Source organism: Pundamilia nyererei, unplaced genomic scaffold (assembly GCF_000239375.1).
Source record: "Pundamilia nyererei isolate P.nyererei 1_Seehausen unplaced genomic scaffold, PunNye1.0 scaffold00340, whole genome shotgun sequence".
Taxonomy (NCBI): domain Eukaryota; kingdom Metazoa; phylum Chordata; class Actinopteri; order Cichliformes; family Cichlidae; genus Pundamilia; species Pundamilia nyererei.
Genome location: NW_005187741.1, coordinates 298,839 through 325,245, shown reverse-complemented (window position 1 = coordinate 325,245; position 26,407 = coordinate 298,839). Strand labels below are relative to the sequence as shown.

At 43.9% G+C, this 26,407-nt stretch overlaps 2 protein-coding genes across 4 annotated transcripts in view; both read right to left on the bottom strand.

Moving 5' to 3' along the window:
- Positions 1-3,111: 3,111 nt before the first annotated feature.
- Positions 3,112-8,080, bottom strand: LOC102201887 (secretagogin-like). The gene is made up of 11 exons (XM_005752035.2): positions 7,907-8,080; positions 7,119-7,189; positions 6,728-6,820; positions 6,503-6,592; positions 5,349-5,405; positions 5,068-5,145; positions 4,928-4,983; positions 4,366-4,411; positions 4,163-4,222; positions 3,891-3,959; positions 3,112-3,639 (listed from the first exon to the last, which is right to left on the bottom strand). The coding sequence occupies exons 1-11, from the start codon at positions 7,974-7,976 to the stop codon at positions 3,514-3,516; spliced, it is 816 nt and encodes a 271-aa protein (XP_005752092.1). The 5' UTR covers positions 7,977-8,080; the 3' UTR covers positions 3,112-3,513.
- A 106-nt stretch (positions 8,081-8,186) lies between these two features.
- The window catches only part of carmil1 (capping protein regulator and myosin 1 linker 1), a 31,587-nt gene continuing 13,366 nt past the window's right edge, over positions 8,187-26,407 (bottom strand). For 2 of the 3 annotated variants that reach the window (XM_005752033.2, XM_005752034.2), the window contains 35 exons: positions 25,311-25,370; positions 24,827-24,948; positions 23,095-23,192; positions 22,931-23,001; positions 22,552-22,625; positions 22,187-22,262; positions 21,928-22,016; positions 21,647-21,741; positions 21,009-21,095; positions 20,823-20,926; positions 20,651-20,728; positions 20,484-20,560; positions 20,212-20,316; positions 19,859-19,928; positions 19,658-19,739; positions 19,465-19,564; positions 19,325-19,379; positions 19,053-19,225; positions 18,778-18,846; positions 18,591-18,684; positions 18,420-18,518; positions 17,871-17,999; positions 17,637-17,759; positions 17,364-17,539; positions 17,120-17,207; positions 16,875-17,027; positions 16,143-16,209; positions 15,417-15,661; positions 15,187-15,302; positions 13,777-14,296; positions 13,492-13,534; positions 13,163-13,348; positions 12,919-13,056; positions 10,875-11,033; positions 8,187-10,563 (listed from right to left, as the gene is read on the bottom strand). In XM_005752033.2, the coding sequence (XP_005752090.1) occupies positions 10,451-10,563; positions 10,875-11,033; positions 12,919-13,056; positions 13,163-13,348; positions 13,492-13,534; positions 13,777-14,296; positions 15,187-15,302; positions 15,417-15,661; positions 16,143-16,209; positions 16,875-17,027; positions 17,120-17,207; positions 17,364-17,539; positions 17,637-17,759; positions 17,871-17,999; positions 18,420-18,518; positions 18,591-18,684; positions 18,778-18,846; positions 19,053-19,225; positions 19,325-19,379; positions 19,465-19,564; positions 19,658-19,739; positions 19,859-19,928; positions 20,212-20,316; positions 20,484-20,560; positions 20,651-20,728; positions 20,823-20,926; positions 21,009-21,095; positions 21,647-21,741; positions 21,928-22,016; positions 22,187-22,262; positions 22,552-22,625; positions 22,931-23,001; positions 23,095-23,192; positions 24,827-24,948; positions 25,311-25,370 (4,134 nt within the window). In that variant the 3' untranslated portion in view covers positions 8,187-10,450. The remainder of the gene's footprint in view (positions 10,564-10,874; positions 11,034-12,918; positions 13,057-13,162; positions 13,349-13,491; positions 13,535-13,776; positions 14,297-15,186; positions 15,303-15,416; positions 15,662-16,142; positions 16,210-16,874; positions 17,028-17,119; positions 17,208-17,363; positions 17,540-17,636; positions 17,760-17,870; positions 18,000-18,419; positions 18,519-18,590; positions 18,685-18,777; positions 18,847-19,052; positions 19,226-19,324; positions 19,380-19,464; positions 19,565-19,657; positions 19,740-19,858; positions 19,929-20,211; positions 20,317-20,483; positions 20,561-20,650; positions 20,729-20,822; positions 20,927-21,008; positions 21,096-21,646; positions 21,742-21,927; positions 22,017-22,186; positions 22,263-22,551; positions 22,626-22,930; positions 23,002-23,094; positions 23,193-24,826; positions 24,949-25,310; positions 25,371-26,407) is intronic. The other variant, XM_013915652.1, reaches the window with a different exon arrangement.

Here is a 26,407-nt window from a genome sequence, read left to right as displayed (position 1 = left end):
AGACTGAAACATACTGGACTCATCGCTAAACTGTTCTTGCTTGTCGTGTGGCTGGGTCTGGTGCTCATTACTTGGCCGCTGGGGCACAGAACGCATCTCAATTGGATAACTTGAGACGATTCCTGCGTCAATCCAGTTTCTTTTCTGGGATGGTGCCAAACCCCACATGGCGTCCTTGGACTGGAGGGCACCATCAGTATCACCCTGGTAATATGATGGTTTGTGGGGTTGTGATGAGCCAGATCTGTAGCTAAACATGCTTTCTTGTTGAAGGTAACCATTTAATGGCCTACCAGAGGAAGCACCAGCACCACCAGGCAGACCTGCAGCAGTGGGGTAAGAACTCTCATTTTGTGACCCATTTTCAGGCCCATAAACACCCAGAGAGCTTCGGGGTTGTGCATAGCTCTTATGTCTGGAGACAGGATACTGATTGTGTGGAAAATCCTCAGGCTTCCCAAAATAAGGCTTAATGACACTGGAGTAGCTCCTCCTGTAAGTAAGAGCTACAAAGAGAAAATTAAATCGACAGTGCTCTAACAGGTTAGTGATTGCATAATGTAGTTTGAACACATCAATACTCACCCTCAGCATGCTTGCTGAAGGCCAACAGTGAGAGCAACAACACCCTGGAAATACAATGTGTGTTAAACAAAGTCAGCATATCAACAGATTTGCTAAAATGGAACAAAACAAGTTTACCTCACACAAGGTCCAGAGGCCATCTTTCACAAAGCACAACCCAGCAGCCTGCAGAGCACGCACTGTTGCTTGCAAACAAACAACAGGTTGAGAACCAATCATATAGCACTCATTTGAATCAGGCGGGAGAGATTAGCAGAGGCCTTCCATCCACCTCAGCAGCTGTTTGGAATTAAACTAATTAGCCAGCGTAGTTTGTAGACTACTTATAGGATCAGCTGACCAAAGTGATGACAGAACTTTAGCCCCTGTGTCTAATTATTGAGACACCCAACCACGAGTTTTTGGATGCCACCTAAATCCAATAGAGTTTACATTCAAATTTGTGGTGCATAATGACTTTAAACTGACATGTCTTCACACCAAGGTACCCCATTCCTTATTGGTCTATTATCTTAAAATGGGTGTTAAATTATGAAATATACTAAAATAAACCTAGTGATGAAAATTCAAGACTTTGGTTTCTAGAGGCTTTATGATATTTTATCATAAAAAACCACATGCTGTCCCTTTTTCCACTACATGGTTGTAGAAATGTTGTTAGCATTATATTTTTGTTTAGTCTTACCAATAAAATGTAGATAGGAAGGAGTTTTCTGCAGGTTCACATTTAAAAGGAGACTTCACTCAGGCAAGTCTGCTGGACTAGACGGAGTGAGTCCCCACGTCCTCAAGGCCTGTGCCCCCCAGCTTTGTGGAGTCTTCCATCAAGTGTTCATGCTGATTCTGAGTCTGAGGGTCCCGGTGCTGTGGAAGACATCATGCCCCATCCCTGCACCAAAGACGCCACGTCCCAGTGACCCCAGGATTACAGACCTGTCGCACTGACCTCCCACATCATGAAGACCCTGGAAAGGCTCATCCTGGACCAGCCGGCGAGCACTGTGAGGGTCATGTTTTTTGACTTTTCCAGTGCTTTCAACACCATCAGGCCGACCCTCCTGGGTGATAAGTTAGCAGCGATGCAGGTGGATGCTTCTCTGGTGTCCTGGATTGTTGATTACCTGACAGGAAGACCACAATATGTACGTCTCCCACAGTGTGTGTCTGACAAGGTAATCAGCAACACAGGGGCACCACAAGGGACCGTCCTCTCCCCCTTCCTCTTCACCCTCTACACCACAGACTTCAGCCACTGCACAGAGACCTGCCATCTTCAGAAGTTTTCTGATGACTCTGCGGTGGTTGGATGCATCAGCAGGGATGATGAGACAGAGTACCGGGCTGTTGTCGACTCCTTTGTCACGTGGTGTGAGCAGAATCATCTGCAGCTCAACGTGGCAAAGACCAAGGAACTGATCATGGACTTCAGGAAGACCAGGAAACACTTGACCCCTGTTTCAATCCAGGGGGTCAGTGTTGACATTGTGGAGGACTATAAATACCTTGGAGTTCATATTGATAATAAACTGGACTGGGCTAAAAACACCACAGCACTTTACAGAAAGGGCCAGAGTCGTCTCTATTTTTTGAGGCAACTGAGGTCCTTCAACATCTGCCAGAAAATGCTGAGGATTTTCTACAAGTCTGTTGTGGTCAGTGCGACCCTTTATGCTGCTGCATGCTGGGGGACTCAAAAAACTGATCCGCAAGGCCAGTAATGTTGTAGGAATGGAGCAGGACTCTCCTAAGGTGGTGTCAGAGAGGCGGATGCTGTCCAAGATAAAGACAATGTTGGATAATTCTTCCCACCCACTCCATGACATGCTGGTCAGTCACAGGAGCACGTTCAGTGAAAGACTGAGATTACCCATAATGCACCACTGAACGACACAGGAAGTCATTCCTGCCTGTGGCTCCCTGTACAACTCATCCACTTAACACACTGTTTACTGCTACAGCTACAGCCTTCTTGCACATGTTCTTCTTTCTTATTCAGTTTCTGATGGGTGCAGAGGGATTTATTATAAATAAATAAACCTTAAACCTGCCTGGGGTAAAGCAGACACAACACGGCATCATGGTTCACTGAGCTCATTTTATGTGAACAAGTTCTGGGAGATTTGGAGATTTGTTAGGGTAAATGAAGCCAAATATAATAGGAGAAAAGATGTCCTGGGTATGTAGAAGTTTTTAAAATTGTTTCACAGTACAGGCCTCTAAGACTTTATACTAACTCAGCGTAAGAGGCACATCCTCTGATTAGTTTCAGGATAGAAGGCTTTAATATAAACTTAAATCTAGAGCATCAGTTTGGAGGGACAGCATATGAAAGGTATATTTTCAAAGTAATAAACAGGACTGTTTCCTGTTATGTGATATTTAATAATCTAAGGTGGTCCTTGTTGCCAGATTGATGTTTTTCAGTAAAAAGACTTCAGGAGTCCTGCTGGTCGTCTGTGACTCCTGTGGTTTATGTTCAGAAAGACACTACTGACAAAACGTAAATCATTTTTATTAAATCTCTTTTATCTTTGCTACTTTCACAGTAATGTCATGCAAACAGAGACTTAGTCACATTACGCAGAATCAGCATGCGTTGGAAAAAGCAACATTATAATAATTCAAAGCAGATAGATATGTTTTACTTATCTACAGTAGAGTAATGTCATTATGGCAAGATCCACATTTAATGCAAAATATTTTCAAATAAAGAAAGATATTTACAGTTATGGAAATATGACCCAGTTAATAGGAACACAACACCATTTATCAACATGCCTGCAAAAACTGGGATAAGACGAGAAACCACAGGTGAAGAAAGAAAAGGGACGAGTTAAGACAATCAGCAGGATACAAAGAAGACGGCAAGTAAAAGAGACCAGCAGAGGACGGAAGGATATACACTTCTTTGAATGTTTCCAGGGTCAGTTAGCTGAGCTTAAGGCCGAGGCAGAGAGCCAGCTCATTCTTTTGGATCTTTCCGTCTCCATTGATGTCACAGTGACCCATCAGGGCTTTCCTGAACTTATCCAGGTCTGTCCCACTGATGCTGGGCTGCAGAAAGAATTTATAGCTGTGAAAGTCTTAGTGGATTTAAATGCTTCAAATAAAAGTCTCTACAGGTTATTAAAACAAAGAAAGGTTTATTTAAAGAAAGTACCAACCCTTCTCTGTAAGGGTTTTTTGTTTTGTTATAGAATAACTGCATTTTTGTGAGTGATATCAAAAATCATACAACAACAGAAACATTTAAACAGCACTAAACAAAAACACTGCTGTCGGGATCGTAAGAGTAAGAGTTATACCTTCACCAGCTCCATCATATCTTTGACAAATCCATCCACCTCAGGGCCCTCCAGTGCACCCGTCTTACTCTACACACACGTGGCATAATATTATTTTATCATCAAGAATAACTGCGTGTCAGAACTTCAAAGGTTTTCTTTCTCTATTCACATGAAAAATGTGCTTTGCGTGAACCAGTCCTGCTCTCTGGTTGTATTATTAACAAAACAACAAAAGAATTCAAGCCCAGTGAGAAAGAGATGATTATTAAAGTGGGCAAAATTCCACTTACAACATCATAGTGAGCGAATATCTTCTCAAAGTCCCTCTTTCTGTCTTCCTGACTGCAAGCCTGAGAGCAGAATGTTGCACTGAGTATGAATAAATGAACATCCAAACTGAGTATGAAAGGTTAAATATGATTCAGTCACAGTGGCTTTGTTGTTAGGTGCAGTTTATTCACTTTACACTACAAGTCAGCATCTTCACACTTACATCCATCTTAAACTTCAGCAGGAAATTTTCTTTTAAGGCCAAAATTCTGGAGAAAAGAAACAGATTTTTGTCAAATAGAAATATGATGGAATCCAATAAATATTTTCAATCCCTCAAAGGCTTTTGTGAGCGATTCTATTGGGATGCAAGGACAAAAGAAGAAAATATTTTAAAGCAGAACAATAGAAAATGAAAACAAAATAGAAAAACATGTAAAAACATCTTAAAGAGACTCAAAACGGTGACAAGCAAGGTCACAAAAACAAAAGAACACAGAGAGGCCGATCGATCAAAACAAAGAAAATGACCGATAAAGTGACAGGGGTGCCACCAAGGGGGGGCAGGGGCCATCCCCCCCCCAAAATGTGCTGGCCCCCTCAGTGCTGCTTATACAGTTTTTGTCATCTGTAGTGTGTCATGTAGTATGTCCCTCACGATTTCCCATCCTCACCCCCTCCCCTGTGTCACCCCCATGAAAAAGTACTGCAGGCGTTGCTGCAAAAAGGGTGTAAAAACACTCGTTGGTGCCAGAAAGTGAGCGATGAAACAATTCGAACAGTACCTGGCCAGGTCATTGAGATCCAGTCTGCCATCTTTGTTTTTGTCGAACATTTTCATCTAGAGGGGGGAAAAAAACCCCCGTCAGAGTGAAGATGAGCCAAACTTGTTGCCCCCCCAAATCCCAACCTCACTGCCCGTTACCATGGTGTCAGTGTACTCCTCCAATTTTTTGGGGGTGATGGTCTTCCCATGTTGGAGGAACAAGTCTTGAAGAAACCCCTGAAGAAAGGCACAAGAAAGACGCATCTGCCACAGAGAAACTCCACCAAATGTGCTTTTTTCATTTTAATTAAGCCCCAATAACGATCTAATCTGGGTTCACACAATAAGCAAATCGATGATTTTTGGGGATCTGAAATCATTTCACCACCTCCGAAAGCTGTGTCTGCTTTTAAGATATTTCCTCAGATTTGAACAGTCACCTTGAGTTCAACAGCTGAGATGTAGCCACTGCTGTCTGTGTCATAGTTTCTCCAAATCTGCAAAAAGAAAAAAAGGATAAATCCTAAAAACAAACCATCAACATGAAATTACAGTTCGTCTTTGTGCCGAAGGTTGAGCCACACCGACAACAGTCTAACCTACAGGTCTCCCCTTCAAGGTCCTTTCCTTGTTCAGCTTTGGACCTCTTCCAGCACGTTGCACTTTTTAGATCATTCAGTGGATGCACAGTGGATCTCTACTAGTGTGTGAAACTTCACGTAAATGTTGTGGAAGATTGCAAAGTCACAGGAAGCCAAATGTGAACAGTAGGGCAGATGGTGAGCAAACATCATCCTGGTGGGCCCAGAACTTTCCATCGATGGTTTCCAACTCTCTTGGTGAGGAATTTTCCTCATTTTCCTATTTAAGGAAAGATGGTTAGCTGGAGGTGAAGCAGAGAACGGGAGGAGGATGGTGTCAGCGAGAAGCCTGCTGAAACTAAGTTTAAAGTAACTGAAGCAATAGTGTCCAAGGAGGAAACCAGAGAAGGTGGAGCTTCCGACGTGTTTTTACCAAAGTGACCATGGTTAAAAAGAAAGAAAGAAATCCAGGTTCTCCTCTGTTACGACTCAAAAGCTGCAACATAAATATGGAGACTAATACCAGAATTTCACAAAGCAGAGGTTTTAATTTAAATTACATAATAAGTTAGCTGAAAAAAAGCTGGGCGCCTCCCTGAAAGCCTCCCTCAGGTGTGCCTTTATCCACACCTCACCAGGTGTGATCAGCTGCCAACAGCTGAACACTCTCGCCCTACAAAGAGATTAGGGGCTGCAGAGCGGTGTCATTCGTAATGATTGATAAGACAGGGAATATTGATTGTCTATTAAATTAAAAGGTTAACACCTTTACAGTTTCATTTAGTATTTTGTTTTATTTGCATGCATTATCTATGTAATTATAATTCTGAGCATTTTGTGACTCATGGTGTTTCAGAAATGTGCACATAAATACCAAAAGGAAACAAAACTGTTGATATTGATTAATCTCTGATTTGTGAAATGTTCTTCCACACTGTTACTCATTAAATACCCATCCTCCTCCTCCTCCTCCATTCCTCATCGCTCCATTAATGTTGACCTTTGACCCTCACCCTCATAAACTCCACACTGTTGTCCAGCGGCGTCTCTCTGCGGAACAGAAGCAGGAAGTTCTCCTCCTCTGGCAGCATCATTGTGGCCAGCTGAAAAGGTGACATACAGAAGAATATGTTGTTGAGTCGAATTTCTTCTTCTTTTTTGTAATGTATGTTTTTTTTGTACAGGAGTGAATATGCTTGTTGGTTGCTGACAGAACACATCGAAGGCTGACCTCGTACCTCTTGGATCTGCAGACGTCCGCCAGCCCCGATGTCACACGCAGGCATGAACTTCTCTTTCAGCCTTCTGATTTTGTCCTCAGTTATCGCCTCCTTCAGAAAACAGCATGGACGTCAGTCTGCAGCTAATGAGTTTTGGGCATTTCTGGGTCCTGTTTACTTATTATTTTTTAACCTCTGGGAGTTACAGTGAAGTTTTCGAGGCCTTCAAATGTGACAGCTGACCCAGAAAAATCCAAATGCTACCAAAAAGTTACCATAGTTGTTTTAATCGTGTCTGACTTTTACAGTGGAAATGTTAAAAAAAATACAAACTGTAGTTCAGAACCTCGTTTGGCCAACAGGAAACGATTCGCTCATCGTTAACCGTTCTCACACGTGGATCTCTTACCTTCATCCCGAGTTTGTGCAACGTGTGTTTAAAGAAGGCCTCCAGCTCACTGGCTTCGATGTAGCCGTCGTCTACGACAGAAACAAAATGATGGTTTTTCTGTCACTTACTCTCGAGTAGAACTGCTTATGTGACACTGACACAGTTTCACTTCTTTCTTCCAGCTAAACTGGTTCAGTTCTTCTGCACGAGCCGTTTTCAGAGAGCGGAATCATAACAGGATTTACTGCGACGGTTACAATCTTTCCAAACAATGTAGTTTGTTTAAAATTAATTGTTATAATTCAGATAAAACTGAGTTTCCTCTTAAAGTCACAAAGTTGAAGCTGGAACTGAAGAAAGTCTCAACAGCTTGATTAAACCCTGCACTGTTCACACGTATCATCATCATCTCACACATTCACTTCCATCAGCTACAAATCACAATCACAACAATTTATTAGTTTATTTTTGTATTTGATTGTAGTTTAGTTTTACTTTTATTTGAATTTCATCATTATTTTCTGCTTAAGGACTTTTGCATTTCTTCGTGCCCTGTTCCATTTTATTGATTACTGCACATTATTAAGCTATTATTTTATTTAATTATTGGTCTGTTTGTTAAGCTGCTGTAACATGATCGTCCCAACTCACTGGTTTCATATCACGTCAAGTTTTGCACTTTCTATTTAGAAGCAGTAGCAAACTCAAATCAATTATACAGTTTGTATGCCAGATATCTTTTTAATACGTTCATATATCTATATATATTAGTAAGTTAAGGTCCATTAAAAAGCTCGCCTTCTTACCATTTATGTCAAAATGTTGCCAGATCTGTAAGAATCCTGCAGCGTCCAGTCTGTCCAGTGCGCTGTCCATGGTGCTTTAGACCAGTCTACAGGCAGGAAACAAACGTGCCCGACGTCCTCACAGAGAGACAAAGACGGTCTGTCCCCCTGAAATAAAATCTGCTCAGGCGTCGCCTGAAATCAGCCAAATGAGCATGAAGACTTGGTGGTCTGTATATATGAAGGGAGGGGTGAGCGAGAGTGCCCAACAGACATGCGTGTAAAGAGAGCGAGAGAGAGACACAAGTAAAATAATATTTATTGGTATAAACATTCAAATACAGAAATATCTGACCGTGCGCTGTCACATTTACAGCAAATCTATAAAAACAGATAAAAAGAAAAGAAACCCATCACCAAGGATTTTAAATCACATGACACAAGCCCCTCTTAGTCTGTAATCAGTGTCGGCTCATATTTACAGGATACATCGGTGAGGGCAGCAGTACATGATGAACAGAAATCACTTTGTTTGTTTAAACACTGAACCTTTATGGACTCGTGATAGCAGAAGAGTAACAGATGGTGACATTTACCAAAGGCAGTTTGATGTTTCGGATACACGCACTGCTTATTTTCATTTAGATAGAACCAATTAAATATTACAGGACAGTTCACCTCCAAATCAAATGTGCTATTCTTTCCGAGAGATCAGCTGCAGAGATGTGAACTCACCTCGGGGTGCTCTAAGGGCCAAACAGTACCTTTGAATAGCTCAGCAGTGATGCGTCTTTCCAGACATCATGACCGGCTCGTTATAAAAAACCCTCCACGAGCCGTGGAAAGAGCAGCTTCACATGGGAACTGTTGCCATAGCTCTACCAGCCCAGAGAAGCACGCAGACAGCCAACATTACAGCTCTGCTCAAGAGGACTCGTCAGTGTTTACATCCTGTAACAGGAATCACGTCCCAACATGGGTACGTGCTCGTTTGCCCGAGCAGACTGTTGGATGGTTGTAGTTTGGTAGAAAGAAAATAGTTCCCACATGAAACTGCTCACAGCAAAGTTTGTGGACTTCATGAGAAACAGGGGCGTGACTTCAGCAAAGAGGTTTCCAGGTGTATTTTCAGGTGCTTCAAGAACTACTGTGCACTTCATGATCAAGAAAAACTAAATAAGAAAAAGCGGGGAACCCACGCCAACACAATCCAGAAATACAGGGTGGGGGAAAACATGCAAACGTGAGTTTGGGGTGAACTGTTGCTTTAAATTTTGCATCTCAAATCTTCATATTACCATCCTCCTTGTTGGCTTACTTTTGCCTGACTTTGAGCAAATAAATAAAAGGAGCACGAGCTGCTCTCTGTCTCCACCTGCTGAGGTTTTTTTGCTGTGTTCACATCATGTAAAATGAGCGTAGCAGCTGTTTTTTCTGGGTTCAAACCCACTGTTCAACTGGGCTGAAGGCCAAGCTGTGGATGAAATGAGGCGTCTGTATCATTTCCGTCCGCGGTGACTGGAAGGCTCTAATTGGAGGTTTGCAGTCGGAAGTGGACGTGGACGAAAGCAGCATTTACAGTCCACTCGACATAAACGCAGCATCGTCTCACTGTTCCTCTGACGCTCCGTTTATGTCGCTAAAATGTTACATCTCGATCTTGATTAAAAAATAAAAATAAATAATAGTAATGATAATCTGATGGTGCTCTAATTAAATACACCGCATCGTTTCTGGTTTAACAATCGTTCCCTACTCTGTGTTTTGTCCTGGGAACATCTGGAATCATCTCAGCCTGCTGGCTGGTCGTGGACATTAACCTTATATTTAATGCTGCTTTATGACATTAGAGCTGGAGTCTAGCACTTTTACACATAAATCAACATCTGTTACATTTGGCACAAGCTAATACGTTGCTTATATAAAGCGTCCCCAACCTCCAGTCACTGCTTTTAATGTTCCAGGCCGGAGTCCATGGAGTGGACTCGCTCTCAAACACGCGTGTCTTTGAGGAAACATCACTGTCACAATGTGCAGATTGATTTATGATTTATCTCGCTATCAGAATGGAGCGACAGAAAATTCAGAACAGAATTTTTTGACTAGTTTGTTGCTCTTCTAATGAGTTTGAGAATTTTCCAGCTGCTTTGAATTTGCTGATTTAAAGATAATAAAGAAAGATTTTTAGACTTTGACCTTCTTACAGTCGCACAAAAACAACAAGTCAGACTCATTTTCCTCAGTGCTTTGGACTAAGTGAGCTTTTTATTGCTGAGTACGTTCATCTAAGCAGCCACAGATAAAACCCATCCTCCTGCTCTTTATGGTCCTATTAGAGCTTTGGACAGAAACAGTGGTGGGGTTGTTTTGATGTGCACGTTGTTTTGACAGCTGGGACTAATCCAAGGTCGGGAAAGTCCCACTGATAACAGCATGACAAAGTGCAGCATCCACTGCACGTACAAAGAAAAATATTTACACGCGTGTCTTTGTCCGTATGAACGAGATCGGCCTCCTTAAAGGTGGCCGAGCAGGATTTAGGTGACTGCAAACACCTTACAGGTGTCAGACTGATGTCGTGTCATCACTGGACTCGTCCTCTGATTTGCTGTTAGACTTGAGATCGGCCTCTTCATCAGCTGGACTCGGAGGTGCGTCAGACAGAGATGGAGGCCTCACTGCAGAGAGTGATAAAGATAATCATACTGATGCACTCTAACACCACCTCAAGCCTGTGGAATACAGTCTGTATACTTTACTATGAGGTTTGCTTGTTTTTCTAAAAAGAGGATGTGGTTATTATTCATACAGTACTAGACCCAATCAGCAGGGAGGACGCTGCGAGCTGCTGTGGCCTGAGGTTTTGCAGATTACTCGTGATGCTCTGGGCATTCAAAACATCTTTGCAGAGACAGAATACAGCAGATCATCCTCCTGACTGATCCATCGAGCACCAACATGCAGTGATTGTAAGTGTGACTGGTTGTACCGTAGGCAGGGAGGGATTTGGTGCGCTCTCGGTTGTCCTCGCTTGCAGCTGAAAGGTTGACTGTCCTCTTCAGAGATGACGACCGCTGGCTGCCCGCGCCAGACGCTGCGCCTTCGACGGATCCATCAAACACATCGCCGTCTGTGGAACTCTCACCTGCTGGAAGAGAAGGACACACTGTCTGTAAAGACCGACACGAATTTGAAGCTGAAAACTCTCAGCGGCTTCATTTGATTTCCCAGCGTGGACTTGGACAGCAGATATGAACTACCGATGACTGATTAGGAACCGGTTTGAATGCAAAGGTAAGTGTTGGAAGTCAGAAAGGTACTATCCTACAGGATGAAGACGGTATCAAAGAAACGAATGAAAATTAAGGAAATAAATAACGTGCAGTTCCTCTAATGGCCACTTGAGGGTGCCCACTAAAGCGGCTCCATCCCCAAAGCCTCTTCTGTTAAAATGCAAAGTTTGTTTACAGCTTGATGCAAAAAGTGTCTCAATAATCTTTCCAATATAACTTCATAGTGGATGATTTTAAAAAAGCTTTTTTATTATTGAGTAAATTTTAAAGCAGTTTAGCATAACTGCCGCAGGCCGTTTGATTGACAGGCGTCCCGACCTCCACTGGACCTCTGCTCTGTGTTTGCTGGTGTCGGTGGCTTTTAAGACATCTTCTGAGAATAATATTGGACAAATTACACATCTTATTGTACGAACAGATCAGTCTTTCCTTAATTTTTCGTGAATATATAATTGGTATAATATTTGTGTGCTAATGTGCAGGGTTGCATGTATCTACACCATTAAACACGTGGATGCAAACTGATGATTAAACTTTTTAGCATTAGCTGCTGAGCTCTGATAGTTTAGATTCCATAAAGAGGATTGTGGTGATCCTAAAGCTAGTGGGTGTAAGTTTGCTTTAAAAATAAAATATTGAACGAGGTTAAAACAACAACTCTGCGGTTCACACTGAGATATTCTGCAACGCTTCATCAGCTGAAACACACTCACTCTGAAGAGTGCAATAAACTGTCCTGGAAACGTACAAATGGCCTTTTCTTCTCGTCTCTTTGACTTTAAAATCACATCTTTTTACACAACAATTAAAAAAAGAAGAGAAGTCGTCTTTTTTTCTTATCGCGCAGCTGAGTCGCTGTTTTAAGGAAAAACACTGAGTCCCTGTGAGCGTTAATTACACAACTAAAGCATTAAACTACCAAATCCCCCGCACAGTGACATTTGGACGTATCAAGTACAGGCTGGGATTGAACGCATCTGCTTTAAGTGTGACAGACCATCGCTTCAGACGTAACATGTGTGGCGTGTGGAGGCGTCAAACACGGCCCTGGAAGCCTCCATTAAACATGCAGGAACCTGGTAAATTAAGTGTTGTGCTTTGCCAGAGCGGCGAGTCGTGCAGCCTTCATCGCAGGGAAGCGTCTCAGCAGCCGTGGCTGTCTGACATCGTCTGAGTGGCCATCTGTGCCGAATTTAAACCACCTTATCAATAAAAAATAAGTAATAAATAAATAATACCTGAACTATAATGTTTATAGACTGAGATTGATGCCTTTTAATAAAGATTGATTATCTTAAATTGTTTATTGAAAGGTTTTACATATATGAGTCTTGTGTGACGCCTAATTTCTTTACATTTTACCAGGATAATGAAAAATAAGTGCTGCGATTTATTGAAACATCTGATCCATGCAAAGGAAACCAAGATGTGCTGCTTCAATCATGCTCTGGGGAGGCCGATCCATGACCCATAGTGGTTTTACTGCACTGGTGTCGTATGTGGGATCATTGTTCTGCTGAAAAATGTGCAGACGGTACTGCACGGTGGACCAAAGTATGGCGGCACTTTTCTGTCCATCGGTCTCATCAGCTGTGACGAGATCATCCAGGACTGGACCGAAAATGACGGTGTCCAATGAAAAACAATGAAAACAAGTATAAGGAGGTCCGGTGGCTTGAAAGAAAAATATAAAGAAATCACAGTGACTCAAGACTTTTGCACAGTGCTGTAGGTACTAACCCCTCTGAGGAGAGAGAGCTTCTGCAGGGTTGCTGCTGGTACTCGCTCGCTCCTGTTCTGATGGTGCCCTCTTCAGGCGAGGAGCAGGAAGTGGTGCTTTGGGAGACAAGCTGCCCGTTGGAGCACTGCCACATTCATCTGACACACAGAGAAATCAACCAGTCAGACACTTGCTCTGGTTTTAAATGGGAACTGCATATATTTTTTAGCTTCAAAGTGGTGGCTTCGCCCTCTCCCTGCTTACCAGAGACGTAGGTGCTGCTTGGTCGGCGGCTAGCTGGGCTGAGGGGTCCAGAGGTGCAGGCTACCAGGGGTGCTTTGGTAGCCTGGGGTGGTTTGGGGGTGACACCAGATGGCTTAGCCCTGGGTGATGGCTCTGGCTTAGATTCATCAGTGTCTGCTGGCACGGCGGGATGGACTTCTGACTTGGCTGCAGGAAGACGATTGACAGCACCGTCAGCACAGAGCCAGCACGCTTGAAACATCACATTTTTCATGGCATTTCAAATTTCATGTGGAGCCCCGCCTTTCATGTTCAGCCTCATCTGAAGGTAAGATGATAAAGACACAAACCTTTGTCACCGTCCACCTTGTCCTGTGCGTGAGCTGCCTCCGTCTGAAACCAGAGAAAGACATCTTTATATTCAGTCACTGAGTGCGCTCCTACTGGCCTTTTCATTAGGAACATCTGCAGCTCCTTACGTCGCTGCATCCTTCTGATGATAAAGCTACTTTACTACTGTAGCTGCACTCAGCAGTAATGTGGTACTGGTCTGTTCCTATTATTTTGTCCACCCCATGAACATTCATGTCTTATATTTTGGCTAATGATGCAACCAAACTTTAAACTCCACCTACTTTCTTCCCAGCCATTCTCTCCTGCCTGGCCTTCATCTCAGCCATCAGGTCCATTCTCATCATAGGAACTCCGATGTGACGGGGTTTATGGGGGTTTCCCTTCTTCTCCACTTTCTCCAGATGCTCTGTCTTCTCCAGGTTCTCCTTACTCTCCAGGTTCTTCTTTTCTTTCTCCTCCTCTGCAGGTTCGGTGGCAGCTGGAGACGCCTCAATCTCAGAATCTGTGTGGTTCGAAGAGTGAGACCTGTGGGGTTCCTGCTCGGGCTCCGGCACAATGGGACAGATTTTCACAGGTGATGTGGGAGATGCCGGTGTCGTCTCCCAAGTCACTGGGCACGGGGAAAGGGGTGCAGCTGTGGCAGAAGAGGCAGGTTGAGGTGGGGTGATGGCGGCAGATCCATGGCTCTTCTCTGAACGGGACGTTCGTTTGATGAGATTAAAGAAACCACTCTTCCTGGATTCACGTTTTTTATCCGATCCTTCCTGAGTGCTGGTGGACGGACCTTTCCCAGAGGGAATTCTGGAGATGATCAAAATGAGAAAAGCTAAATTTATTCAGTCTCAAAAGTGAATTTGATGCCAAACATGTTCAAATTATAGGAAAACCTTAACCAACATGACCAACTGAATTTGGGAAATGATCACTTTAATGTCACTAAAAAAAGGGAAAACAATGTTTACGTCTCTTTGACTTCTCGACATGGAGCTGAACAGCTGTAGGACTGGAAAATACCCAATCCTACAGCTGTTTAGCACCAGATGAGGACGAGGTGGAGGAAATCCAACCAATACATGCATCTGCCACTATCCAAAACTCAAGAGGACAAATCCCAGCTGGTCACATGCAAGTCTCTAACATCCGCAAATCGTCCTCCAGCCTGTATTTAGCCTACAGTCAAAGGTGAATGCACGGTAGGCTTTACACCATCTGGCTAATAATAATAATAATAATAATAATAATAATAATAATAATAATAATAGATTGCATTTATATAGCGCTTTTCAAGGCCCTCAAAGCGCTTTACAATTCCACTATTCATTCACTCTCAAATCCACTGGTGGAGACTACAGTTGTAGCCACAGCTGCCCTGGGGCAGACTGACAGAAGCGAGGCTGCTAAATCACGCCCCTCTGACCATCACCAGTAGGTGAAGTGTTTTGCTCAAGGACACAACGACCAAGGAAGACAGAGCTGGGGATCGAACCGGCAACCTTCCGGTTACAAGATGAGCTTTCCAACCCCCTGAGCCTCGGTCGCCGAGCTAAATACAAAGATGTGCATATTTGTACTTTAGCAAACTGCTGTTTTCAGGTAACGTAATGAACTGTTACTATTGTAATAAGTTACTTTTTAAAGTAAGATTACTTAAAGAGTGAAAATATGTAAAACAGTTTTGGCACGATGCTCACTTGAAGCCGAGTTTAATGACTTTCTTGGAGAAGAAGTCATCCAAGCCCTCGTCCAGCTTTCCCATGATGCTGTTCGGCTCTGCTTCCTGTGGCGCCGAGCCGCCCGTGGCCTCCCGCTGAAAGAGACAAACAGAGCTCAATTATTTGATGATGAGTTTACACTAAAAGGACTCACTAAACAAATCCCAAACATCCATCCCAGGGTCGATTTGGGGATGTTAGAGACCTACGTGTGGCCGAGCGGGTTTCGTCCTCTTGGGTTTTGGCCGGAATTTGGTGTGATGTTCCAGAGTTTTGTGCTCCATGGGCGGCAGCTCGGCCAGCGGGGCAGATTTTGCGTCCTGTGGAGTCGGGGGAGGGGGGAGGTCTTCGTAGTACGCTGACGTTCTGTCCAGCTGTGAAGGAGAAGGAAGAGGAGGGTCCTCGACGTGGATAGGTACCTCTTCCAGAGCTTTGTCGAGGTCAAACTCCAACTCTGACAGGCAAAGACAGAAGGAAGCAAAGCCTCATGGGAATTTCAAAAAGACAAGTCAAGATCGAACAAGTCAAATACCACCGCAGCAGGTCCTCACGCTAAGATGTTGTGTTATATTTTGTCCCATGATACTGGATACACAAGACATGAAACAACTAGAAGACAGATTGTAAACTTATGAAAATACAGTTCAAATCTGTGTCCTTCTTCACTTCTGCCAGGCTGATTCTGGTCCCCGAGCCTGATGTTTGACACCCCTGGTCTAAAGCCTTATAAGGAGCTGTATTATATTTTATTTTGAAGAGTTTCTACATGCTTAGACGTCAGTCTCATCAGTGACTAACAGTAACGAGTAGATTTGTTTATCTAGTTCACTTTTCCCCGTCTGGATGAAATGCTTGCCGACTGTCTCCATACTGCTTATTTTCCACCTCCTCCAGGTTCAAAGGGTCACCGGCGCCTGACTCAACATGTTACTTACCAAACGCCACAGACACGGGCCTCAGCATCCTGACCAGAATGCTCTTCCTCTTGGACTTGGGTATCATCTAAACAGCAAAGTATTTTTGTTAATCATTATTTTTTTTATTGTCACACAAATACGTGAAACTCTCATGAGTACAGCTATAAAAACAAACACAGCAGATTTGGGCTTAGCTGTTAACCCATCAAGGTGACCTCCTAGCGCAGCGCTAACACCGCTCCCAGGTCTCTGCTGTACTCACACACATCTGTGGAAGTCTCACTCTTCGAGGTGAATTCTCCTCCTCCATGTTGTAGATGTAAGTTTAGACCCAGAGCAGAAAATGATCTCCTGCCTCTGTCTTCAAGTTTGTATGTTTGAAATTCAATTCAGTTTTATTTATAAAGCTCCAAATCACAACAACAGTCGCTTCAAGGTGCTTTATATTGTAAGGTAGACCCTAAAATAATGGATACAGAGAAAAGACCCCTGTGAATAAGCACTTTGGTGACAGTGGGAAGGAAAAACTCCCTTTTAACAGGAAGAAACCTCCAGCAGAACCAGGCTCACGGAGGGGCGGGAGGAGGGGCTCAGGGAGGGGCTCAGGGAGGGGCGGGGCCCAAGGAGATCACTTTGAACGGATTAACAGACCTGTTTTCTTTAAATCCTGCTTCATGTGGCAAGCTTGTGCTCTGTTACTGATGACTTTGAAACATTCGTAGCACATCATTCATACTAGTGTTTTCCTACCATGGAGTCCATATCGTCCAGGTCATTTCCCCGATCTTGGTTCTGATCCTGGTCGTAGCTCTCTGGCTGCAGAACTGTCTCATCTAAGACTTCCATCTCCAAATGGGGCTTGTGATGCACCAGAGGTTGGTCCTTTCTGATCAGATGGTCAGCCTGAAAACGGCCAGAGAAAGATAACGAGGGATAACCAGGAAGACCTCGACGAGGAGAAAAAGAAAGGTGGTGGAGGTGAAGAGGACACCAACCAGAGTGTGCTGTGATCTGGACAGAGACTCCAGGATCTCATCCACGATGCGATCAGAGAGAAACGAGGCAACGGCGAGTTTCACTTCACTGTCACACACGGGCGACATAAGACACGTGTTACACATGTGCCCAGGATATTAAGATCAAAAGGTATTAAAAGATTTTACAATTTTAAAAAAGTGTGTGTGCTGAGGATCAGAAGCTCTTTAAGTGTTTTTAAGGAACCTCGTTTGCATTTCAGACCTGATCTTATTGATGATGTCGACCCCAGACTGCTCCAGCAGCGTGGTGGTGGCGAAGCTGCGAGGAATGGTCATCCTCCCCGCACCGGCCTTCAGCAGCTCCTGGCGAAGGCTGCTCTTCTTCATCACATTAGGACACAGGGCCTCTGCAGCCTCCACCATGGACCTCAGCATCGTCTGTGGTGAGCGAGTTAGAGTTTAAGGCTCGACTTGCTTTCCCGTCACACAGCCGAGATTAGAGCCACGTTTCAGGGGCAAAAATGGCCGTTCTTACCTGCAGCTGGTCGTCCATCACTGCAGCTATCTCTCCAGCCATCGACTCCAGTTTATCCTGAATAGCTCCGACACACGTACCTGTGGAGCCTGCACTCTTCAGGTGGTACAGGTTGGGAAGCAGCTGCGATAAAAAGTAAAGGATATGAGTGAGGAGCGTCTGGGTCGGTCTCCATGCTGCACACAGGCTGTGCTGCTAGTGTTGGTGGATCTGAGGTGAGCTGCACGTTCTTACGGTTTTGGAGTTTCTGGCATCCCTCATGAGGTTCTCGGCCACCTTCATGTCCTCCTGAACGGCGCTGGTCTCTGTGAACCTCAGAGAGTTCAGATGATCCTGCACCCTCACACACATCATGTCCATCATCTGCATCACAGAGGTCAAAGGTCAGACAACACTGCACGCGATATTTTGAATACTTTAATTATTTAAAGTCCTTTTGATCTGTACAATTAAATTAAAGTCAGTACAGAGTAGAGATGGCACGATACCGATTCTGGTATCATAAATTTGGATATCTGCCGATACCGATATGAATCCGATATGGCGTATTTTGTAATCAATAAAACTGTTAAGTCAAATTGTTGAATGTGTCATTGTGTTTCTTAAATAAAAGTCTTAGTTCAAGCAGTAGGATCAAAGCCATTGCTTTGATCCTGACCACCTCTGCAGCCGCTCTGTGCTGGGGGAGGTTTTATTGTAGATACATCCTCTCTGACAGATCTGTTTCTTAAACACACAACAGTTGTTGCAAAAGACCAAGAGAGAAATCTGTGCTGCGCCTGCCTGCTGTGTGGTGGTGGTGACGATTCCCTGCTGCAGTCTGTACGCCTGCTCCTGCAGGTATTTACGCGTCTCGTGGTTCCTCAGCAGGTACTGCTCCATCTGCACGAGGAAACACACGGTGAGATCACACAGAAATGATCTTTACAAGACCAAAACAGAGAAAACCAAAACCTTGAGCAAGGCGTCCTCCGTCTTCTCTGGATTTGCCTTCAGCGCCTGAGCAGCATCCATGATGGGAACAGGCATGAAACGGATGGTGTAGTTCCTGGTGGGGAAAAACCACATTTGATTCACTCACACAACACCAAAGCCGGGGCTGGGCTTTAAAGCTGGCAGCTGTGCCTTCCTGGACACTCACTTCTCCAAAGCGGCAGCGACATCCTGCAGCCCCTGCGGGCTCAGGTTGTTCCTGTCCCACACTAACGTCCTGCAGATACAAAACAAATATAAAAACGAATCAGCCAAAAAAGGAAAATAACTCTTTTAGTATCCTCTATGAGAAACTTTTAGAAATGAAAAGATTGTCAGGATGTTTTTGAGATTCCCACGCTCATCGCTGTAGGACATTAAAATCCTCTTCAGCTTCTTGATGTTCACCACAACACGAGTTAAAGATGAAACACCTGAGCTCACCTGAGCTTAGTGTTGATCTGCAGGGCTTTGGCCAGAATCTTAGCCCCCATGTCTCCCATGGAGTTTCCACTGATGTCCAGTTTGGTCAGAGAGGTGTTGCTGCCCAGAGCGTTGAGGACGATGGAGAGGTCGGCCTTGAGTTTGGAATCAGCCAGGGACAGCGAGGTCAGCGGCTGCAAACGGGGACGCAACGGACACATTTTGAGTGTTTAAAATCAAAACAGGATGAATTTAAAGCCTTAAACACGAATTTAGTGTTTAAAGTTTCTTACGGATTCCTCTTCTTGAATCATATGAACCAGATTGTCCAGGACCTGAGCCACATTCCTGTGGGAAACGTTACCAGGTGAGTAATTGTGCCGCAGTGAAACAAAGAGTGCAAACCCATGTTTGTGGCTTGTCTGTCACCCACTTGGTCTTGATGTTGTTAAAGTTTTTGCCCAGTGAAAGGTGTCTGATGGAGCGGTTCTTGGCCAGCCACACGAGCAGGGTGGTCAGATCCATATCCAGGCCTGCGTGAGGCAGCACGGAAACATGAATGAACCAAGATCACACTCAAAGCAAGTACAGGAGCAGCTTTAATACTAAAAGTACAATTTCCACACCATTGTCAGAAATATCCAGACTGGTAATGTTGGGAATCTCAGCAATACAACCCTCCAGGATCTGGGAGCCTCCAGAACGCAGCTGGAGCAGAAGACAGTCGCTGTAAACACTTTTCCAATACTTCCAGTTTACTTTATCTGTGTAGAACAAATCACAACAACATGTAGCCTCCACACTCACGCAGCGTGCTGCAGTCTTACCTCACAGCAGCTGAGGTCCAGAGACACGTCGCTGAGGTTCGGGTTGCAGCCGAGTCCCAACAGCAAAGATCTGCAGAGGCACAAATGAATCAGCGAGTGTGGCTTACAGACATCAGTGTTACTTTTTCCAGGTTATCCTTCCTTTTATTAACATCTGTCTCTGTGTGAACAGCAACACATCCCTGAGGTTTCCAGAAATCAGCTAAACGTTATACTGAAAACACTAACAGGAGACCTGTTACGCTCAAACATGACCAAAGCGACTGAAGCACTTACTTCAAACCGCTTCAGAGACGAATTTGCTTTCATGTGAAACGTGTACAGAATATGTGTCGTTTAAATCACAGTCTTACTTCAGAGCCTCCAGAGGCAGCTTGGTTCCTGACAGACTGACGGACGTCAGAGCCTGAGCAGAGCTGAAGAACTGCTTAAAGGACGGAGGGATATCTTTACACTTCCTGTGAGGACACGTGCATCAACACATCGATAAATGTCAAGTGACAAAACAACTGTTGGATAAGATTTGCTGAAGGAGAAATCAAAAGAGAAATGAATGCATCATTTGTGATCAGATTGGATATCTGCAGAGACATCACACTAAGGTGCATCATTATTAACATCTGACCTGTGAGAAAAGACTGTTTTTGACATGTTGAGGACAGAAAGGTGCTTCAAAGATCCTCTGAGCAGGGACGAACACACCTAAGCACAATAACGAACGATGAAGAAAAACATAATCAGAACGCGATGGAACCACAGAGCCCGACTTTTTAGTTTTAAAGTTGTTCCGACCTGCTCCAGACAGCAGTCGCTATTGGACAGATCGAGGGTTTCCAGGACGTTTGAGTGACTCAGGAAGCTGTGAAGGTTCTGTGAAGACAAAAAACACAAACCGTGACTGTAGCTCGAGTGTTGCCCAGCCTGGCGTTTGATACGAGATGCGGTGGCGAGGACGACTGCATACCGGGAGGTCGTCCCCTCGGAGGGAGTTTCCCGACAGATCGAGGTGTGTGAGGGTGGAGGCCACAATCGGGTTGGCGCAGAGAGCCTGACAGAGGCTGTTTACGCCTGAAAATGATGACAACACTTTAAAAAAAAGGTAAGAATTCACAAAATAGGACGTCTTCTCAGTGTCCCTGTGTTTGTTCACCTTTAGGAGACATGGAAGTCCTGGAGAGGTTCACGTGCTTTAGACCCATGGGCAGTTTGGCAAACTGAGCGCTCAGAGCTGCAACACCTGCAGGAAACAAACATCAGTATTTGAAGTCGTTAGACCAGGGATGTCCAACTCCAGGCCTCATGGCCGGTGTCCGGCAGGTTTTAGATCTCACCCTGGGTCAACACACCTGAATCAAATGATCAGTTCATTACCAGGCCTCTGGAGAACGTCAAGACATGTTGAGGAGGTAATTTAGTCATTTGAATCAGCTGTGATGGATCAAGGACACATCTAAAACCTGCAGGATACCGGCCCTCGAGGCCTGGAGTTCGACACCTGTGCGTTAGACTTTAAAGTGCTAAAGAAATGACCACCAGAGGGCGCCTGACTGCAGCTGGAAGCCCCGTAGGGAGACAGATAACAGAACTCTGAACAAATGTTTAACAGATGAAAAAAAATTAAACATAATGAGAAGTGAAATTAATGCCAGTTCTCATCCGCGACAATAACAAATGAAGTAATGCTCTATGAGAACATCGCCTCTTTTGTATTCCTGGGATGTTTAAGGGCGTGCTGATACGTCACGGCCTGTAGTGTGTGTGTGTCTGTGTGTGTACACATTTTTTAACCTTTGTCCTCCAGCGAGTTGTTGCTCAGATTGAGTGTTTGAAGTGTGGAGGCGGGGTTGTGTGCCAGAGCGCCGGCCAGTTTCTGAGCAAAATCACTGCAGGAGAAGAAGAGCGAGCAGGCTTAGCAAGATTTTGTTAACAGAGTCTCAACACGAGCAACAACAATGCAGATCGGTCAGTCGGGGTCTCTTTTTATTCTTTACTGACAAATGTGGAGAATATGGAAGAACGGAAAACGAGCACAAATCACATGTGCCTGGCTCTCTTATTTGACCTCTGACCTTTTGAGCCCAGCATTGTCCAGCACCAGCTCCTCCAGCCGGCTCGATCGAGCCACCACTCTCAAAATCTGGTCGCACACATCTGTCGGCTGAAACAGACAAAACAGACTCGGGTCTTAAACTGAATCCCAGTCACATAAAAATAAATAAAGAATTTTTATTATATAGCGAAGGATTTTTAACATTATGATAAAAACACAGGAGGCCATGTGTGGATGTTTTATGTCACAGGTAAAGCGGGATTTGTGCAGGATGTTACCAGTTTGTAGTCTTTGGTGGAGAGCTTAGTGAACCACTGGTTGTACTCCAGAACTGTGATGATTGGAATCAAATCCCTGAAAGGACAAAATAAATGTGCCTTCATTACCTTCACTTATTCCACACAGTGACACAGAAAAAAGGACATCAAACACTGCTGCTGACGTTGACCTGAAAGTTTACACCTCATTCCCCCAGCACAATGAAAAATGTGATGCCAAGAGTCCTTTTGAAGCGTCAACAACAAAACAGCTGAATCTGTAATTAAATGCGTTGATACTGCACATAAAAAATGAAGCTCAAACTGGTCCCCCCATATTCAAAGTCACTCTCGATACATAATGAGGTGTTGAGTGGTTTCAGTACTTGTTGTCCAGATGAACAAAGTCCTGCAGGTTGAGCTCTTTGGTGTCCTGAGTGAGATAGATGGTGTCCACATCCTGGTGACAACAAGAAAAGACGTGAGGCTGAGAGGAAAGAAACCACAAACTTAAAAAAAGAGCAGAAACACGCAGCTCCAGCAGATGTGACAAGAATCTGAGTTATTGCTTCAACATGGCTGTGACATCACAGTAAAAACATCTGGAGAGAAGCAGGCGAAGAAAAAAAGATGGAAAAGGTATCAGTGAAAAACAGAAAGCGGCAGATAAGAAAAGAAGCTGATGACTACAGACGAAAGAAGGAAAGAGAGGAAACAAAGTTCATCAGATTAAAAAGAGTAATGATTCCAGCGTGCAGCACCGACCCACTGGACTTCCTCTCTGTACGGCTGGCGGAGGTAATCACACACACACCAGTACTGATGGGAGAAGCCGCCTGCAAAGAGTCACATGACAGCAGCGAATAAGCACAGACACTTTAAACATGTGACTTGGTGTGTCTGGGAAGTGAGTGATGATGATGATGTACCGCACGGTCCCAGGTCAGCTGACGCCTGCTCGTCCCAGATGGCCTGCAGGGCTGCCAGCCTGTCCGCGGGCTTCAAGTTTAACTTCCTCATCATCTTCCTTCCTTACAGAGAGAGGAAGGGACAAAAGAGGAGAAAGCAGGACAACAAAACAGGATCATTTCATATTCATTTCCACACTTTTTAAAAATCATTTCAAAAGCTTCACAAAACTCCCAAAGCAACAACTGAAACTAAAGACAGGAAACAAGAAAACAAAAGACAAGCTCGACTTTATTAGCTAATAAAAAGAAACGAGGACTAAACTCACATTTTCATAACTAGATTTGTTTAGCAGTAGAGGTGGGAATCACCATACATCCCACGATACGATATTATCACAATACTTAACGCACGATACGATATTATTGCGATTTTTTTTAAATATCTGCGATATTCAGATTCTGTACATAAAGGTAAACTTTATCAATATTCATTTTATCTAACATCAAAGTCTCGCACTCAGTCTTTCTCTCATTTCAGTTTTATTGTTGACAAACTGAACGGTTTGTATTACAGTCTAGTCCAACTTAACTGAATGCAGCCATCTGGTACAATTATAGCTATTCTGCACTATGCAATATATGAAAACTATGCAGCCCCTTCAGCAACTGAAGAATTTGAAAGTAAATTAAAACAAAATATAATTTTACATTAAATAAAAAAGTTTTAAACTTAATTAAAATAAAACATGTCTTAAATTAAAATAAGTAAACTGTCATGTTTATTGCTGTTAAACACATTTGGACAGTGAAGGAATGTCAGGATTGTTGCTCAGGAAAAGGATCAACATGCTCTGAAGTCAGAGCACAAAAACTTTTTTTGTAACAAAATATCGATTTCTGCTGTCCCTGTATCGATACATTATTAGCAAACAAAATATCACGATACTACACAGTATCGATTTTTCCCCCACCCCTATTTAGCAGTCAACTAGACTGAAAACATACATTTGGTTTTATCTGGGTGCAAAGGCCACAAATGTGTGATTTCTATGAACTGAATTACTGTGAACATGAAGTGGTCACCATGGATGCGACCATCATCACAGAGACTTTCTGTAACATCCTGAAAATGAAACCACGTTGAAGGATTGCTGTAGAGGATTTGCACACTGCAAAGATCCACTGTGGGATCTAAAACTAACAGCCGTGCTAAAAATGCTTCAGAGGTGCATAAGAAGATGACCTTAAACTTAAGATCTGCACAATTTGGATCTGCTCAGGCTCTTGATTCTCACACACGTTCAGATTAAACATGGTCAAAGAGACGAATAATGAGGCCGACACGTGTATCAGTCATGACAGTGATCTGAAAGCGTCAGACTGCTTCAAACGTGCACCGTGCAGCCGATTACAGGAACGACACTCTAGCCGAGTCCAGAAAAGTCTCCTGAAGATTTGTTTCATACTTATATTTTAATTCCTCTGCATCCACAAATGCGTCCCTCCAGCAAACACAATGACCTCCAACAGATGTCAAACCCTTAAAGGTGCCGTGCTGTTAAATGAGCTTTTTCCTGTTTTAAGTATCACATGGAAACTAATTGTTCATCATCATTCTAAACTTTACTGAATAAACTGAACACTGAAAACTTTATTTCACACTTAAAGGGTCTTTCCAACCCTCTGTCAGGTTGTGGTTCTGTGTTATCAGCCTAACAGTGCCAGCGGCTGCTGGCCGTGTGGTACCTACACCGGTACGCCTGCCGGGCAGATCCGGTGCAGACAGCTGCCGATGTGAGCGATCACCTTGTCCACTTCCTCTGCAGAGCCCAGCCGGAGGCTCCACGAGCCGTGCTCATGCTCCAACACCAGCTGCAGGGGGCGACACACACAAAGGAATCGGACATGAAGGAAACACGGATGTGAAGAAACGCAGACACCCCGTGATGATGATTGGTTTTCCCCTGAAAGCCTGAGGAGGCTGATTCAGGTGAGTGAGTTAATGCAGAGCTGGAGGCCTTTTTCACTTCTCCAGTTTAAAAGACCAACATGATACAGAAGGACACACAGTGGACAAGAGGACAGCGTCAGAGTTCTCGACACGAGTCAAGCCTGCTTTAGCTTCATGAGGAAAAGCTGTCAATGTTTTACATGAGACACATGTGCATGTAGTCCAGATGTTGTCATGTGTGCTGCGATGTAATGAATGAAAAGCTCAATAATGTTGTTTGTACCTGTGTGGGCTTGTTGCTTTGGATTCCCTGGATTTCCAGATAGCTGAAGGACTGTTCAACCTGAAAGGGTTCAGAAGAGACGCCGTCAACGTAATCTTGTATTTCCACATCTGATCAAAGAGCCACTGAAAGGGCAGCAGGCTGAGAAAAAACAGCCAGAAGTGTTTTTCTACTTTTCATCAATCCCAAAGGAGCTTTTTCTTCCCACAATGTGAACATTTACAACGGAAAACAAAGCGAAGTGATTACAGTCACTCCTCCTTCAGCATGAGAAACTCGGGCTCTTCCCAGGAAACGTTTACCCCTCACACACAGTCAAAACACAAGCTGCCATTAGCTGGATGAAGGGATTTCAGGTGCTGCACACACAATACAACTTTATTTGTATAGCACGTTTAAAAGACCAGCGGTAACCCAAAGTGCTTTACAATAAAAACAGGAAAATTAAGACAATAAAAAAAGACTATTAACAAAGTACCACATATGTCATCAGGTTAGGGGAATAATTATACAGCAATAAAAGGGGATATAAGAGCAAAGTTACTAAGAACAGATATAGCTAAAAGATAAAGTACATAAATAAGAAATTGAACCAAATATAAAACAGGGATGCTAACGAGATGGAAAAGCTATGTTGAATAAATGAGTTTTTAAACGGGATTTAAAAGATAAAACGGAGTCTGACACACGGGTAGCGAAAGGAAGGTTGTTCCACAGATTCGGTGCAACCAGGGCAAAAGCACGGTCACCCCTAGATTTAAGTCTAGATCTAGGCTGGAGGAGTAATTGGGCTGAAGACCTGAGGGCTCGTCCAGGGACATATAGACTAAGAAGATCGACAAGATAACGAGGGGCTAAATTATTTATAATTTTAAAGGTGAGCAACAATATTTTAAATTCAATGCGATATTTTATGGGTAACCAATGCAACTCAATAAGAACTGGAGTGATAGAGGCATGCTTTCTACTGCCAGTCAGGAGGCGAGCCACAGCATTCTGGACAAGCTGAAGTCTGTGAAGGAGAGCACACACACACACGCACACACACACACACGCACACATGCACACACACACACACGCACACACACACACACACA